The 16990-nt window shown below is 43.7% G+C and overlaps 1 protein-coding gene across 2 annotated transcripts in view; it reads right to left on the bottom strand.

Annotated features, from left to right (window-relative positions):
* LOC110507622 (delta and Notch-like epidermal growth factor-related receptor) overlaps positions 1-16990 on the bottom strand; it is a 68137-nt gene that overhangs the window by 20208 nt on the left and 30939 nt on the right. For both annotated transcript variants that reach the window (XM_036965222.2, XM_090224524.1), the window contains exons 2-5: positions 9700-10026; positions 9367-9464; positions 2859-3022; positions 570-718 (exon numbers count right to left, since the gene is read on the bottom strand). In XM_036965222.2, coding sequence (XP_036821117.1) covers positions 570-718; positions 2859-3022; positions 9367-9464; positions 9700-10026 — 738 coding nt within the window. The remainder of the gene's footprint in view (positions 1-569; positions 719-2858; positions 3023-9366; positions 9465-9699; positions 10027-16990) is intronic.

Genomic DNA, 16990 nt, shown 5'->3' with positions numbered 1-16990 from the left:
CTAGCAGGCCCTCAGTCTAACACACGTCTCCTCTCTCTTCTCCCTTTCTTATTTTTTCTCCCTCTTCTCTCCATTTCCTCTCTCTACTCCTCTCTGCTGCAGTCTACTCCTCTCTGCAGCAGTGATTATTCTACTAACTGCAATGCCTCTAGGGACCCAGGGAGCGGGGGAGCCCCAGGGAGCAGTAGGGATGCAGGACTTTATTATTAAGAACTCTGTCTCCATCCCACAATACATTTATATATTTCTCTGTTCCCATGGCAATAAGGTATGGTCTTTATTCTGTCTTGCTTATCTTTTTCTCCACCCAGTCTCCTGTTGCTATGTTACCGCATAGTGTATCATCAAGACAAGAGTGTCGCAATCTTTCAATATTCTGCTGAATTACTGCTGAATTACAATATTCTGCTGAATTACCAGTATAATGAGGGGGGAAATCTGTTTTCTGAATATTGAAAGTGACATGTTAAGCCTTAAAATAGTGTTCACAGGATCAAGCCCAAAGACAAGGGATTGAATCACCGACCCAAGGACAGGTGACATCACATATTTGACCCCTGACCTCTTACCACAGAGGGCTGGGTGATGCACTTCCCCTTCCCAGAGCATTGTGGGTCGCTGAAGCGGCTGCCAGGCTCCACACAGCTGCTGGCCTTCACTGTCAGATTGAGACGCAGGGTGACTTCCGAGCCACTGGGGGTGCCCACGCGCAGCACACCTACAACGGGAGAGAGAAGAAAACAAGATCAATCAAAAAACATTTATTCTATCCTAAGGTCCTAGCTGGTTCACCTTGATAAATATGAAAAGACGGATTAAATGTGAGCAATATTGAATATTGCCAATGTAACTAGAGAGAAAGGTAGGGGAGGTCAACATGGATGTAGGGACAGAGGCATTGTGTTTAGATAAGGTGTAGAGAGAAGTAATGGTTCCTTGCAAAGAAGATTTTGGTCAAACGTGTCCGGTTCTACACAAGTTTGCTATCTTAACACCATCGTACGTAACATTGACCAGAACACCTTGTGTTTGACAAATGTTCTAGGAGTGGTTGCTTATGGATCATTGCCTAGATAAGACACCTCTAGCTTCCATTGAAAAAGAGAAATGTATTTCCTGGCAACTAACTATTAGAGAAATGGAGAGGAAAAGGCCATGCTAGCAAATATGAATCAAAACCAAAATAGATTAGTTATTGTTTTGTTATTTATGTGTCATGTGACACACAGCAGACTGCTACCAGAAGCCTATTTTAAAATAGCCTCAAAGTGAAGATTAACAGCTGTTATTAGGGACCTGCTATGAGCCAATGAGGCGTGAGCAAAGCCAGAACGAGTCATTGCCACAGCAAAGCCCTGCAGCCAATCAGGCGTCTGGTTAGGTCAGCCCAATAACGTCTGTTCCTCACAACACAAACTCACAAATGCAAAGTCACTACTCTCTGATGCAGCACTTACATGCACACACACACTTACACTGCATTTAGACAGGCAGATATTTTTTTCACTAATTGGTCTTTTGACCAATCACATCAGATCTTTTTCAGAGCTTAACTGATTGGTCAAAAGACTAATTAGTGGGGGAGAAATATTAGAATTGGGCTCCCTGCCTAAATGCACGCACACTGTAAAAAAAGATTAAACTCACAATTGTAAGGCAACCAACTGCAATATGACTAAGTTTGCTCAACAAAATGCTCATACACAAACTTTTTGTTGTGAGTGAGCAAATTCACAATCCTATTGCAGCTGGTTGCCTTACAATTGTGAGTTGAATCATATATATATATATATATGCGTGCACGAGTGGGAGTGTGTGTGCATTTGTTCGTGTTGACTGCATGTTTTCGCATGTGAGACAGATTATGTGAGATGCACACACACATATCTCCACAGCAGCCTTGCTCTCAAGGACATGACTAATTTACTATCCAGGGTCTGACTGGTAAACAACCAAACACGATGACAGAAAAATGACTCTCACTCTTTCTCTCTCATTTTCTCTCTCTCTCTCTCTCTCTTTAATTCTCTCTCTCCTCCCTCACTCCCCAGACAGAGCCGCAGGATCTCAGGCGGAGTGTCTCCAGCCAGCTCAAGGTCAGTGGACAGACAGGCTGAGACCTAATACAGCAGTGTTGGTATGGAGACCACGCACAGGGGTCAAGTAGACGATTCACTAAAGGGAAGGACACCAATTACGACGCCACACCTGCTGGAATCCACCGAACCTTCAGACGTACGTTACTGTAACATTCCTCATTGAAAATAGACTTAGCGATAAAATATGCAGAAAAACAACAAACCTGAATTGCAGAGCCAAGTGTTTATGTGCGCCAGCCCCATACAAATGAGCCATTATCATACTGTTTATGAATTGTATGGATATTGTGCTCTTGATTGATATTCCATGCAAATTACTGAGCAGACAACTCAGAACACTGCAGAGAATGTTAGTATTGAAAACATGATGGAATACCATTCCATCCTAATTACCCAATGGGCTTGTTTGATCAGGGGCGTATATCTCTGACTTTAAGGTACCTTATACCAATAAACTACAAGTATCTTCTAAATAGGAATATGTATAATATGCACTTTTATCACTATATGTGCTATGCAAAGATTCATTCCCTTGGAGTTGAAGATTGCCATATCTAACGCAAAATACAGTTGGCACCAATGACAGGTTGGCAGAATGGAAGTGATAGCACTATATGGACAGACAGAATAAAGTAACCTATATTCCTACATATGCTTTTTAACAGTTGTATTGAGGTGGCGGGAAATCTTCTGTTCCACATAGGAACAGACAGGATTACTTACGTAAGTAAGTAAATTGAGATGGAGGAGGGGCCTTACTGAGGAAGTAGTTGTGTCCAAGGGGGAGGGAGTGGTCAGGGACCACCAGTCCATCTGAGGCCTGCTGGAACCACATGATGGTCCCCTCCACCAAGGAGGAACGCTGGAAGCCATCCTCTCCAACACGCCAAAGGACGGGCGCTCCACTGACATTCACTACGATCCTAAAGGGAGAGGGGAGGGAGTGTGAGAGAGAGAGAGAGAGTCCTCGAAACCAGACACTTTAGTTACCAGCCTGCTACAGTGCATTCAGAAAGTATTCATATCCCTTCATTTATTCCACATTTAGTTGTTTTTTACAGACAGAATTCCAAATTGATTAAAACACACATAATTCCCCATAATGACAAAGTGAAAACATGTTTTTTTTTAAATGTATTACAAATTAAATACAGAAATATCTGATTTATATAAGTATTCACAACCTTTGCTTTGACACTCCAAATTGAGCACCCTTTGCCTTGATGACAGCTTTGCACACTCTTGGCATTCTCTCAACCAGCTTCACCTGGAATGCTTTTCCAACAGTCTTGAAGGAGTTCCCACATATGCTGAGCACTTGTTGGCTGCTTTTCATTCACTCTGAGGTCCAACTCATCCCAAACCATTTCAATTATATCAAATCAAATTGTATTTGTCACATACACATGGTTAGCAGATGTTAATGCGAGTGTAGCGAAATACTTGTGCTTTTAGTTCCGACAATGCAGTAATAACCAACAAGTAATCTAACTAACAATTCCAAAACTACTGTCTTATACACAGTGTAAGGGGATAAAGAATATGTACATAAAGATATATGGATGAGTGATGGTACAGAGCAGCATAGGCAAGATACAGTAGATGGTATCGAGTACAGTATATACATATGAGATGAGTATGTAAATAAAGTGGCATAGTTAAAGTGGCTAGTGATACATGTATTACATAAGGATACAGTAGATGATATAGAGTATATATATATAGAGTATATATATATAGAGTATATATATATATATATATATATACACATATACAGTATATACGTATACATACGTATACAAATGAGATGAATAATATATGTAAACATTATATTAGGTAGCATTGTTTAAAGTGGCTAGTGATATATTTTACATAATTTCCCATCAATTCCCATTATTAAAGTGGCTGGAGTTGAGTCAGTGTGTTGGCAGCAGCCACTCAATGTTAGTGGTAGTGAGGTCTGCACAACGCATCACCGGGGGCAAACTACCTGCCCTCCAGGACACCTATACCACCCGATGTCACAGGAAGGCCATAAAGATCATCAAGGACATCAACCACCCGAGCCACTGCCTGTTCACCCCGCTATCATCCAGAAGGCGAGGTCAGTACAGGTGCATCAAAGCTGGGACCGAGAGACTGAAAAACAGCTTCTATCTCAAGGCCATCAGACTGTTAAACAGCCACCACTAACACTGACACTGACTCAACTCCAGCCACTTTAATAATGGGAATTGATGGGAAAGGACGTAAATATATCACTAGCCACTTTAAACAATGCTACCTTATATAAATGTTACTTACCCTACATTATTCATCTCATATGCATACGTATATACTGTACTCTATATCATCGACGGTATCCTTATGTAATACATGTATCACTAGCCACTTTATACTATACTATGCCACTTTGTTTACATACTCATCTCATTTGTACATACTGTACTCGATACCATCTACTGTATCTTGCCTATGCTGCTCTGTACCATCACTCATTCATATATCCTTATGTACATATTCTTTATCCCCTTACACTGTGTACAAGACAGTAGTTTTGGAATTGTTAGTTAGATTACTTGTTATTACTGCATTGTCGGAACTAGAAGCACAAGCATTTCGCTACACTCGCACTAACATCTGCTAACCATGTGTATGTGACAAATAAAATTTGATTTGATTTGATTTGATTTGGCTGTTTAACAGTCTGATGGCCTTGAGATAGAAGCTGTTTTTCAGTCTCTCGGTCCCAGCTTTGATGCACCTGTACTGACCTCGCCTTCTGGATGATAGCGGGGTGAACAGGCAGTGGCTCGGGTGGTTGTTGTCCTTGATGATCTTTATGGCCTTCATGTGGCATCGGGTGGTGTAGGTGTCCTGGAGGGCAGGTAGTTTGCCCCCGGTGATGCGTTGTGCAGACCTCACTACCCTCTGGAAAGCCTTACGGTTGTGGGCGGAGCAGTTGCCGTACCAGGCGGTGATACAGCCCGCCAGGATGCTCTCGATTGTGCATCTGTAGAAGTTTGTGAGTGCTTTTGGTGACAATTAGGTTGAGGTTGGGTGATTGTGGAGGCCAGGTTATCTGATGCCGCTTGGGGGTGTGTTGGGTCATTGTCCTGTTGAAAAATAAATGATATTCCCACTAAGCGCAAACCAGATGGGACTGCTTATCGCTGCAGAATGCTGTGGTATCCGTGCTGGTTAAGTTTGCCTTGAATTCTAAATAAATCACAGACAGTGTCACCAGCAAAGCACACCCACACCATCACACCTCCTCCTCCATGCTTCACGGTGAGAACCACACATGCGGAGATCATCCGTTCACCTAATCTGCATCTCACAAAGACACGGCGGTTGGAACCAAAAATCTCAAATTTGGACTCATCAGACCAAAGGACATATTTCCACCGGTCGAATGTCCACTGCTCGTGTTTCTTGGCCCAAACAAGTCTCTTCTTCTAAATGGTGTCCTTTAGTAGTGGTTTCTTTACAGAAATCTGATCATGAAGGCCTGATTCACGCAGTCTCCTCTGAACAGTTGATGTTGAGATGTGTCTGTTGAACTCTGTGAAGCATTTATTTGGGCTGTAATTTCTGAGGCTGGTAACTCTAATGAACTTATCCTCTACAGCAGAGGTAACTCTGGGTCTTCCTTTCCTGTGGTGGTCCTCATGAGAGACAGTTTCATCATAGTGCTTGATGGTTTTTGCGATTGCACTTGAAGAAACTTTCAAAGTTTATGAACATTTCTGGATTGACTGACTTTCATGTCTTAAAGTAATGGTGGACTGTCATTTCTCTTTGCTTATTTGAGCTGTTCTTGACACAACTGATTGGCTCAAACGCATTAAGAAGGAAATCAATTCTACAAATTTTTAACAACGCACACCTGCTAATTGAAATGCATTCCAGGAGACTACCTCATGAAGCTGGTTGAGAGAATGCCAAGAGTGTGCAAAGCTGTAATCAAGGCAAAGTTGGGCTACTTTGAAGAATCTCAAATACAAAATATATTTTGATTTGTTTAACACTTTTTAGGTTACTACATGATTCCATATGTGTTATTTCATAGTTTTGATGTAGTTTGTTTTGATTATTCTACATTGTAGAAAATAGTAAAAATAAAGAGATCCTGGAATGAGTAGGTTTGTCCAAACTTTTGACTGGTACTATATGTAAATTAGATATTTCTGTATTTTATTTTCAATACATTTGTTTTCACTTTGTTTTCACTTTTTCATTATGGGGTATTGTGTGTAGATGCGTGAGAACACAACAAAATGTCAAATAAGTCAAGGGATATGAATACCTTCTGAAGGCACGGTATACATTTTATAAGACACACAACCACCATGCTAATAGGATGGAATGGTAGACATGAGTAATGCCTGGTCCTGTCTGTCTCAGTGGGGGGTACTATACTGCTTACTGTGGTGACTGTACAGCTCTGAAGGCGAGGGAGTAGAGTTATGACTGCTGTGGTCAAGGGCCATTACTCGTCTGACTTTTGGCCAATTACTGGAAGAGACAGTCTCTCTACACAGACAGACAGTGTCAGCAAAGCAGACGCGCTCCAACTCAACACAAGACCAGCTACACTCCCAGACTCCTCCCACTGGCTGAGTCACTCACAGATAAATAAACACAAACAGGTAAGTAAGTAAGTAAGTATTGACCTTTCAAAAGCATTTGATAGCATTGTTGTTGCATAAATTACAAACGTATGGCCTTCGAAATAGAGACCTCGACTGGTTTAGGAGTTACTTAGTTAATAGGAAACTGTTTTGTGGAACAGCACAGTTTTGGAGCTGAAAGAACGTGCCCTGTTGAGATTCCTCAAGGTTTGATCCTTGGCCCATAGCTTCTTTTTTTTTTTTTGATGTTAATGACAATTTTGATTGTGCACATTTTATATTGTTTGCTGATGACACCAACATCTTTCTGTCTGATAAAGATGGTCAGAAATTGATCGTTAAAATTAATTCGTAATAAAAAAAAAAATTGGAAGACTGGTTTAAAGCAATTAAGCTGTCTTTAAATTAGGGCCGTCAACGTTAGCGAGTTAATAATGCATTTATGCGCCACATGTTTATCGGCGTACTTTTTTTTTTACACCGTTAATCGCGTCACCATTTCTTCACCGCACGGAAACTTTTAAGAGCATGTGTTTCCGTAACGGACCCTTTTAAGCACAGGACACAACACGAAACACAGCTACAGTCAATGCTTGCGCAGTAACATTGCTGAAGGCCATGTGTCTGTAGCCAAAATCATGTAAAAGCTATGCCCAATATTACCAGAGCTATATACTTTTTTCCGCCACGGATTTGTGCCCATGTCGCGGGCCGTTTTTTAAATACACGCAAGCTGCAATTTGGGGTTTTGATCACGAACAACATTGTTTAGCTAGCTAGTCATGTTAACTTGACGACTGACTAGGCTATGCACAAATGTGGATGGCACAGGAAGAACTGAAAAGGAATAGGCCACTCAAAGAGATGCTTCAAAGGCAGGCTGCATATACAAGAGTGGGATGTGTAGAATTGTGTGTGTGAGTGAAAAAAGATATGTGTGGGAGTAAGTGAGAGAGAGAAGGTATGGGAGGGAGGAGGAGTGTGTAGGCCTATCTGTGTAAAGTTATCTGAACAGTACAGATGGTTAGTTTTCATAACAAGGTGGAGTCATGCGTCCTCCAAGACATGATCCGCCAAACCGCACTTTTTAACACCCGCCGCTTAACCCAGAAGCCAGCTGCACCAATGTGTTAGAAGAAACGCCATTCAAATGACGACCGAAGTCAGCCTGCAGGCTCCTGGCCCGCCACAAGGAGTCGCTAGAGCGCGATGAGCCAACTATAGTCCCCCTAGCCAAACCCTCCCCTAACCCGGACAACGCTGGACTTATTGTGCGCCGCCCTATGGGACTCCCGGTCACAGCCGGGTTGTGACACAGCCTGGGATCAAACCCGGTTCTGTAGTGACGCCTCAGTCTAAAGCGATGCAGTGCTTTACTTGTTATTTTTTATTGGACTTTTTTATTAATGTACTGCAATGTTGAGGGAGCAAGCACACAAGCATTTCACAGCACATTGTATACCTGCTGTAAACTGTGTATGTGACGATTACAATAAGATTTTAAATAAGTTAACAAACAATCTATCTCTCTACCATCTTCCATTCAGCCTCTTTCTCATTGGTATTCCTAAAGGGATGTCACTTTGTGTGTGTGTGTGTGTGTGTGTGTGTGTGTGCATGTGAGCTTGCATGCATGCAGGCACTATCAGTAATTAGCACACCAACACAATACAAAAACGATATTTGCCTACAGCCAAGAGCGGAGACTGTTATGCTGATAAAGACCTCTTATGTTTCCACTCCCCCGTCATTTATAAAGAGACACTATACTTTGACCACTTTGAATGACCAATAAAGGACATTTATGATGCTTGCTTAAATCAGAACACATTGCAGTCAGGCACTATACTTGGGCAACACAATGGAGGTCATTTGCTACCATCGGGGTTGTGACTGAATAATGAAAGACTGCAAGTTCCATGTAAATGACACAGGACAATAATCATAAGACAATGATCTCAAGGGAAGACAGATGTAGTGCAGTCTCCAGTGTGATTTTAAGCAGAACTATAGTTCACTCGGGAGAGGTTAGGATAAACAGGGGAGAGAGGGAGAGGTTAGGATAAACAGGGGAGCGAAGGAAGGAGGACAGGAGAGGTTAGGATAAACATGGGGGAGAGAGAGAGAGGATAGGATAAACAGGGGAGAGAGGGAGAGGTTAGGATAAACAGGGGAGCGAAGGAGGGACGACAGGAGAGGTTAGGATAAACATGGGGGAGAGAGAGAGAGGTTAAACAGGGGAGGGAGGGAATAAACAGGGGAGAGAGGGAGAGGATAGGATAAACAGGGGATTTAGGACAGGAGAGGTTAGGATAAAGAGGGGAGAGAGAGGATAGGATAAACAGGGGAGAGGGAGAGAGGATAGGATAAACAGGGGAGGGATGGAGAGGGGATAGGATAAACGGGAGGGATGGAGAGGGGGAGAGGTTAGGATAAACAGGGGAGAGAGGGCGAGGGGAGAGGTTAGAATAAATAGGGGAGGGAGGGAGAGGGGAGAGTATAGGATAACAGGGGAGAGAGAGAGAGGTTAGGATAAACAGGGGAGGGAGGGAGAGCACTATGCAAACACACACTAACACACATATACACATACACACAGGAAGGTACCAGTACATGCAATACAGGGCTCTTACTTGATGGCAGTCTCCTCAGGCACCTCTAGAGAGAGAGTCAGAGTTCCAGAGGTCAGCTCACACAGCTCAGGACTCACACAGTGCAGTCCCTCCGTCACCTGCAACAGGAACACACACACATACACACATATGCATGCATGGACACACAGAGACACACATACACACAGGCACTCACATACATGGAAATACACAAAGATACACACATGAGGCAGCAAGTGGATAAATGTCATTATTTTATAAGATAAATAAAGAGGTTCTGCGAACTCTGAACCTAGCTAGCTGGTCAGCTGGACTGTTGGGACTAATCGAGTACAGGTAGCATTCATCTCTGACCTGTTCCTTCTCCCACTGCACCACCAAGAGTCTCTGTCCAGCCTTAGGTTGCCACGGTTGCAGCGTCGGAGGTGCCTGCGTGGTGCTGGACACTGTTGTTGGCTGGGAGGGCTGAGTGGCAGTTGTGGGTGTGGCGGGTGTGGCCTGTTCGGGGGCAGGGGGTGTGGCAGGATCCCAGTTGGAGACAGGCAGCAGGTCCAAGGTGCCCTGCTCACACTTCTCCCCCTCGTACCCCTCGCTGCACTCGCAGGTGTACTCCTCGCTCTCACCACTGCGGCTACAGTTGCCATGGAAACATGGGCTGTTGGCACAGGGGTCTGTGAAAAACTGACAACACAAAGAGGAAAGGGAAAATGACTATAGATGACATGGGGAAACTAAACGTCCATTTCAGACTCAATATTCGTTGTATATAAACCACTGTATATTATGGTTGCATCTCAAACAACCACTACTTCACAGGACTCTGGTCAAAAGTAGTACACTACATAGGGAATAGGGTGTCAATCGAAACGTAAGCTGTATCCTCACTATTCTGTAACGGCCATCACCATTGGCTCAGAGGATTCTCCCCTTGTCCATTATTAACACCTGGATGTTTATTACAACTTTTCCTGCTTAGGCTGCAAAACCAAGAGTGGCAGAGAGTGCAATGTTCTACGGCAGTTTTATATTTGCAGCGCGTCTAAGATAAGAGAGCTCAGTTTATCAGCCCAAACTCTCAAATCTCATTTTCATCCCTCCTATCATGTCTCTCCTTTCTTCCTTCATGTTATTTTCCCTCTTTCTTGTCTTCTTTGCTTTTCACTCTCTCTACTTGCGAAAGCCTGTTGCAAATATGTCCACTCGTCACATGCTAGCTGTATTGTTCTTGTAAAGGCCACAACAAATGATACATTAATGCACAGTTATAAACAGGCTTCCCGGTAACAGGCTTCCCGGTTATGTCCATAAGTAATCAGAAATGTTCTGCAAACCTAGGGTTTGAACTCATATGTGCAACCAGAGGCACAAGGTTTGTCACTATCACGCACACATTACTTTAATGGACCCTGGCAGTCTCTTTCATGCTGCTTTCTCCCATTAATAATTCACCATATTTAGAGAGAGAAAAAAACTCTGACAAAAGTGTTTGAAGGTGAGAGAAGATAAAGCTAAGTAGGTTCCAAGATGGCGTAGCAGTCGGATGTGTGTTTCGTCTTGTCCTGTCCCGTGTAAATATTGTTTTCCTCTGGGGTTTTTTCGTATATATTTCATACATATTTCCATCTCACTTTCCATCTACCACATCTCCGGATTCCTATCGCAAGCTCTGAACCTTTACACCGGATCATCGCAGCTAGCTAGCTGCAATCTGAGTGGCTACACCTGGCTAACGTTTCTGTCCCGAAGCAAGGACCAGTTAGCCTTGAGCTAGGCTCATCTCCCGGCTACACAAGATGGTCCACCAGCTAATTCTTGGGCTACAATACCTCTTTTGCGAATTGGCCTGGACCCTTTACTGCCAACACGGAGCCCCGCCGATCCATCGTGACTGGTCTGCCGATGTAATCGTCCGAGGTGATTTCAACAAGCTCTTCCATTGTGACGCCTGAATCGCCATGTCTCCAGCTCACCTAGTGTAGTAGCGACGACTGAAACGGCTCCCTGGCTCACCTATTGCTACTCATTGGACCCTATGATCACTCGGCTACACATGCCTCTCCCTAATGTTAATATGCCTTGTCTATTGCTGTTTCGGTTAGGGATTATTGTCTTATTTCACTGTAAAGCCCCCAGCCCTGCCCAACATGCCTTAGATAGCCCTTTTGTCCCACCCCCACACATGTGGTGACCTCACCTGGCTTAACTGATGCCTCTAGAGACAAAACCTCTCTCATAGTCTCTCAATGCCTAGGTTTACCTCCACTGTACACAAATCCTACCATACCCTTGTCTGTACATTATGCCTTGAATCTATTCTTCCACGCCCAGAAATCTGCTCCTTTTACTCTCTGTTCCGAACAAACTAGAGGACCTGTTCTTATAGCCTTTAGCCGTACTCTTATCCTACTCCTCCTCTGTTCCTCTGGTGATGTAGAGGTTAACGCAGGCCCTGCAGCCCCCAGCACCACTCCCATTCCCCAGGCGCTCTCATTTGTTGACTTCTGTAACCTTAAAAGCCTTGGTTTCATGCATGTTAACATCAGAAGCCTCCTCCCTAAGTTTGTTTTATTCACTGCTTTAGCACACTCCGTCAACCCGGATGTCCTAGCCGTGTCTGAATCCTGGCTTAGGAAGGCCACCATCCCCAACCACAACCTTTTCCTGACAAGATAGATCTGCCAAAGGGGGTCGGAGTTGCAATCTACCACAGAGATAGCCTGCAGAGTTCTGTTATACTATCCAGGTCTGTGCACAAACAATTCGACAATTCGACACTTCCAGAAACAAGTCTCTCAACGTTGCAGCTTGTTATAGACCCCCCTCAACCCCCAGCTGTGCCCTGGACACCAAATGTGAATTGATTGCCCCCCATATATCTTCAGAGTTCATACTGTTAGGTGACCTAAACTGGGATATGCTTACACCCCAGCCATCCTACAATCTAAGCTAGATGCCCTCAATCTCACACAAACTATCAAGGAGCCTACCAGGTACAACCCTTAAATCGGTAACCATGGGCACCCTCTTAAATATCATCCTGACAAACTTGCCCTCTAAATACACCTCTGCTGTCTTCAACCAGGATCTCAGATATCACTGCCTAATTGCCTGCATCCGTAATGGATCCGCGGTCAAACGACCACCCCTCACCACTGTCAAACGCTCCCTAAAACACTTCAGTGAGCAGGCCTTTCAAATCGACCTGGCCTGGGTATCCTGGAAGGCTATCTTTTTCAAACAGAAATTTGCATCCTGTTATCTTTGTTCTTGCTCTTTTGAACCCCAATATCTCTACTTGCACATCATCATCTGCACATCTATCACGCCAGTGTTAACGCTAAATTGTAATTATTTTGCCTCTATGGTCTATTTATTGTCTTACTTCCCTAATCTTCTACATTTGCACATAAATGTACATAAACTCAGCACAAAAAGAAACATCCCGTTTTCAGGACCCTGTCTTTCAAAGATAATTAGTAAAAATCCAAATAACTTCACAGCTGTTCATTGTAAAGGGTTTAAACACTGTTTCCCATGCTTGTTCAATGAACTACAAACAATGACTGAACATGCACCTGTGGAACGGTCGTTAAGACACTAACAGCTTACAGACGGTAGGCAATTAAGGTCACAGTTATAAAAACTTAGGACACCAAAGAGGCCTTTCTACTGACTCTGAAAAACACCAAAAGAAAGATGCCCAGGGTCCCTGCCCATCTGTGTGAACGTGCCTTAGGCATGCTGCAATGAGGCATGAGGACTGCAGATGTGGCCAGGGCATACATTGCAATGTCCGTACTGTGAGACGCCTAAGACAGCGCTACAGGGAAACAGAACGGACAGCTGATCGTCCTCGCAGTGGCAAACCACATGTAACAACACCTGCACAGGATCGGTACATCCGAACATCACACCTGCGGGACAGGTACAGGATGGAAACAACTACACCAGGAACGCACAATCCCTCCATCAGTGCTCAGGCTGTCCACAATAGGCTGAAAGAGGCTGGACTGAGGGCTTGTAGGCTTGTTGTAAAGCAGGTCCTCACCAGACATCACCGGCAACAACGTCACCCATGGGCACAAACCCACTGTTGCTGGACCAGACAGGACTGGCAAAAAGTGCTCTTCACTGACAAGTCACAGTTTTGTCTCACCAGGGGTGATGGTCGTATTGTCGTTTATCGTCAAAAGGAATGAGCAGGATCGAGGCCTGTACTCTGGAGCAGGATCGATATTGAGGTGGAGGGTCAGTTATGGTCTTGGGCGGTGTGTCACAGACTCATGGGACTGAGCTTGTTGTCATTGAAGACATCCTCCTCCCTCATGTGGTACCCTTCCTGCAGGCTCATCCTGACATGACCCACCAGCCATACTGCTCGTTCTGTGCGTGATTTCCTGCAAGACAGGAACGTCACGCACAGAACGTCAATCCCATTGAGCACGTCTGGGACCTGTTGGATAGGAGGGTGAGGGCTAGCGCCATTCCCCCCAGAAATGTCTGGGAACTCGCAGGTGTCTTGGTGGAAGACTGGGGTAACATCTCACAGCAAGAACTGGCAAATCTGGTGCAGTCCATAAGGAGATGCACTGCAGTACTTAATGCAGCTGGTGGCCACACCAGATACTTTTGATTTTGACCCCCCCCCCCCCCTTTGTTCAGGGACACATTATTCCATTTATGTTAGTCACACGTCTGTGGAACTTGTTCAGTTTGTGTCAGTTGTTGAATCTTATGTTCATACAAGTATTTACACATGGTAAGTTTGCTGAAAATAAACGCAGTTGACAGTGAGAGGACGTTTCTTTTTTTGCTGAGTTTAAATGTTTCTATTGTGTTATTGACTGTACGTTTGTTTATGTGTAACTCTGTGGTGTTGTTTTTGTCGCACTGCTTTGCTTTATCTTGGCCAGGTCGCAGTTGTAAATAAGAACTTATTCTTAACTGGCCTACCTGGTTAAATAAAGGTGAAATGTAAAAAAAAAATTAAACGCCATGTTGACTCCAGTCCAGGACTCATTGGTAATATTCATTATGCACCTAATGGAAAACGGACTGAAACAAGAAGAGACATCTGAACTTGTCTAAAAATAAACACTTTTTGTTTTCCGTTGCAAAAAGTTGTCATTGAGTGTGCCTTCAATGAATATGACCCTTGCTTTTGTTATGTGTGAGGAATGGTTCTGTAACCACCGTTGGTGGAAGGTGAGGACCAAGATGCAGCGTGGTAAGTGTTCATCATTATTTTAATAAACTGAACACTAAATACAACAAGGAACAAAAGAGACAACAGAAACAGCTCCGTCAGGTGCAAAACACACTAAACAGAAAATAACTACCCACAACCCATAGTGGGAAAACAGGCTGCCTAAGTATGGTTCTCAATCAGAGACAACGATTGACAGCTGCCTCTGATTGGGAACCATACCAGGCCAAAACCAGAAATACAGAACAAAAACATTAAAAAAAGAACATAGAACGCCCACCCTAGTCACACCCTGGCCAACCAAAATAGAGAATAAAAAGCCTCTCTATGGCCAGGGCATGACAGGTTCTTACAGGAGTCAAAAATCTTTCTTCCCACAACAGAATTCCAGAAGCACCAGATATCTGCCACCTCAGGCAGCCACACCATTCAAACGTGTGTGTGACTCAGTTCCCATTAGCAAAAGAAACAGAACAAAAGTCTGAGAGTGTGTGAACAGCATGCTGATGATACTCATGTAGAATCCCCAAGTGTGTGTGTGATTGTGTGAGATTGTTTGTGAGACTATGTGTGAGAGCATCATTAACAGCCCTGCTTTCCCTAAGACTGACTCACATCTTATTAGCACTAAACTCTCTCAAGTGTTTTCTCATGAGTCTCTATCAGAACCACTTAGAGCACTACGCTGGAGGCGCACAGTGGCCCAACAGCCCACTCCACAACCCCTCAGATAGACTGCTGACCTGGTCACACAGCTGTAGCACGGCCCACAGACCCAGCCACCGCAACCAAGACACACTAGGAAAACTGCCTCTGACGGCTAGCACCACACTCCCTCTGGATTACAGGTCGACCAATTAATCGGCATAGCCAATTAATTAGGTCTGATTTCAAGTTTTCATAACAATCGGTAATCAGCCTTTTTGGATGCCGATTATGGACGATTACATTGCAATCCACGAGCAGACCACGCTGACCACCTGCTACGTGAGTGCAACATCAAAAGGACCAAGTTGTTAGCTAGCATTAAACTTATCTTATAAAAAACAATCAATCTTCACATAATCACTAGTTAACTACACATGGTTGATGATATTACTAGGGTAACTAGCTTGTTCTGCATTGCATATAATCAATGTGGTGCCTGTTGATTTATCATTGAATCACAGCCTACTTACACTTTGCCAAACGGGTGATGATTTAACAAAAGCGCATTCGTTGTAATAATGTACCTGACCATAAACATCAATGCCTTTCTTAAAATCAATACACAAACATATTAACAATATTAATTTTACCCCCTTTTTCGTGGTATCCAATTATGAGTTACTATCTTGTCTCATCGCTACTCCCGTACGGGCTCGGGAGAGACGAAGGTCGAGAGCCATGCGTCCTCCGAAACACAACCCATCCAAGCTGCACTGCTTGTTAACACAGCGCACATCCAACCCGGAAGCCAGCCACACCAACTTGTCGGAGGAAACACCGTGCACCTGGAGACCTTGGTTAGCGTGCACTGTGCCCGACCCACCAGCCGCTGGTGCGCGATGAGACAAGGATAACCCTACCAGCCAAACCCTCCCTAACCCGGACGACGCTAGGCCAATTGTGCGTCGCCCCACGGACCTCCCGGTCGCGGCCGGCTGCGACAGAGCCTGGGCGCGAACCCAGTCTCTGGTGGAACAGCTAGCGCGAAAAGACATTTTCCGGATTTGACCATATTAATGACCAAAGGCTCGTATTTCTATGTGTTTATTATATTATAATTAAGTATATGATTTGATATTTGATAGAGCAGTCTGACTGAGCGGTGGTAGGCAGCAGCAGGCATGTAAGCATTCATTCAAACAGCACTTTACTGCGTTTGCCAGCAGCTCTTAGCAATGCTTGAAGCACAGCACTGTTTAGGACTTCAAGCCTATCAACTCCCGAGATTAGGCTGGCAATACTAAAGTGCCTATTAGAACATCCAATAGTCAAAGGTATATGAAATACAAATGGTATAGAGAGAAATAGTCTTATAATATCTATAACAACTACAACCTAAAACTTCTTAACTGGGAATATTGAACCACCAGCTTTCATGTGTTCTCATGTTCTGAGCAAGGAACTTAAACGTTAGCTTTTTTACATGGCACATATTGCACTTTCACTTTCTTCTCCAACACTGTTTTTTTGCATTATTTAAACCAAATTGAACATGTTTCATTATTTATTTGAGACTAAATTGATTTTATTTATGTATTATATTAAGTTAAAATAAAAGTGTTCATTGTAATCGGTATCGGCGTTGAAAAATCATATTATGTCGACCTCTACGCTGGATACAGTATATACTGTAGGCTAACATCGCTAAAGGTTCCACACGCGTAACACAATACCAACATAGCATGTGAAACCTGTCACAAACTCTGTCACCTATGTAACTGACAACATATA

This window comes from Oncorhynchus mykiss, chromosome 27 (genome assembly GCF_057628025.1).
Source record: "Oncorhynchus mykiss isolate SJ-2025 chromosome 27, ASM5762802v1, whole genome shotgun sequence".
Taxonomy (NCBI): domain Eukaryota; kingdom Metazoa; phylum Chordata; class Actinopteri; order Salmoniformes; family Salmonidae; genus Oncorhynchus; species Oncorhynchus mykiss.
This window is presented reverse-complemented; position numbering and strand designations above follow the sequence as displayed.